The 1,769-nt window shown below is 37.6% G+C and overlaps 1 protein-coding gene across 1 annotated transcript; it reads left to right on the forward strand.

Annotated features, from left to right (window-relative positions):
• On the forward strand, positions 785 to 1,769 carry LOC109353458. The gene has a single exon (XM_019595742.1). The coding sequence runs from the start codon at positions 863 to 865 to the stop codon at positions 1,565 to 1,567; it is 705 nt and encodes a 234-aa protein (XP_019451287.1). The 5' UTR covers positions 785 to 862; the 3' UTR covers positions 1,568 to 1,769.

Here is a 1,769-nt window from a genome sequence, read left to right on the forward strand (position 1 = left end):
TATTAACAATAAGTCATATATACATTAATGGTGAGTCAGAGACATTAATAACATTTGGAGTAAATTCGGTCCACCCCCAACGGGTGAATAAGGGATGCTTATTTTAGTTATGTGCTTGGGACCAGGGTGGAACAATTATAAATAATTATTAGTAACTGAAACAGTCGATATGATGATCTTAAGGAACACAAAATACACTTATGTCTTATCAAAGCTTCCTAAGGAAAACTAAAAACACCACCAGTTAAATATGTTTACATTTATTATTAGGATATATGTTAATAAGTACTCTAAAAATATTTATTAAGAAAAACAAAATGTTTTTATTAGAACACGACTTTTTATATTTGAATTCATCATTTTCTAATAAAAAAGTTATTTTAATGCTTTTGACAAGTGCTTTGTTACGGCTTAGCATGCTCGTTGTAACCATTGTAATTATAGTATATCACATTACTTTCAATTGATTATTACGTGAAATGACAATCTAAAAAGCATAAAGGTTGATTGTTTTATAATTAAGAGATAAAGAACATGTAGACTCACAATCTATAATGTAATAGTTTATTTACAGCACATTATCCACTATTTAAAAAAATTAAAAACTTTTAAATAAAAATAGATAATTTACCCACGAAAATATTTGTTAAGGTATCTTCTATTCTATACATACAACCCATATCATTATCTATTGTAAGCTTTACCCCAAGAGAAAATATTTTCATACTATTATTTTTAGTTGTATTGTTAAGTATATATTTATACACATAACGGTTGGAGAAAAAAAAGATGAGGGTTAATACCAGATGAGAGAAGAGAAGAAGATAAACAGAACGAGAAGAGTAGTAGATCACATAAAAGCATGGACAGAGAAATTGACATATTCCTGAAGAGACTCTCCTTTGCAGCAATAACCATAGCATCTCTCACTCTTCTCTTCCTCTTTCTCCAAACCCCTGACACGTGCATCCCTCGTGACGCCCCTCTCAAACCCCACCTTCGTTTCCCCAAATCTACCTGCGACTTCACCCGCACGCGCTCCCACCTCCCCACTCATAAGAAGAACACGCGCCTATGGTCCACGCGCCACTGGATCAACAGGCTTCAATCCTTCACCGACCTCTTCTCCCCTCTCCGCGATCTCGGTCTCCTCCGCAACCACTCCAAGGTCCTCTGCCTCTCCGCCGGCGCCGGCCATGAGGTCATGTCTATTTCCAATCTTGGCGTCGAGGATGTCACCGGCGTTGAGTTGATCGAATCGCCGCCGCTCGTCAGCCGCGCCGATCCGCATAACTTGCCGTTCTTCGATGGCGCGTTTGATTTCGCGTTCACTGCTCATTTCGATGAGGCGCTGTTTCCGTCGCGCTATGCGGCGGAAATGGAACGGATGGTGAGACCTGGTGGCGCGAGTTTGGTGCTTGTGGAGGAGTGTGGGGTTGGTGAAGTGAAAGATGTTGTAAGTTTGTTTAGGAATTCAAGGTTGTTTGAGTCTCGTAATGTTAGTTTGAGTGGAATGAGAATGACTAGTATTCTTTTGAGAACTATAAAGTCTCCTCCATCCTCTTAATTGATGCTTTAAATTTTCAATTTGTATGATTCTTCTTTATGTATGTAATCTTGTATATTTGATTCCTTGTGTTTCTAACTATATATGTTATAGGTGTTGATGGTTCAAAGTAAAACCATGCATGATATACAATTTTTGTAACATTTCTTTTGGCCTTTTGGTAATGTTGAGTGCAGCATTATGTGGCAGAAAAGTTCTGTTA

This window comes from Lupinus angustifolius, chromosome LG08 (assembly GCF_001865875.1).
Source record: "Lupinus angustifolius cultivar Tanjil chromosome LG08, LupAngTanjil_v1.0, whole genome shotgun sequence".
In the NCBI taxonomy this organism is placed as follows: Eukaryota; Viridiplantae; Streptophyta; class Magnoliopsida; order Fabales; family Fabaceae; genus Lupinus; species Lupinus angustifolius.

What these genes read in the sequence shown, in the direction of transcription:
- LOC109353458 (XM_019595742.1), top strand. Translation starts at nt 863, where the DNA reads ATGGACAGAGAAATTGACATATTCCTGAAGAGACTCTCCTTTGCAGCA.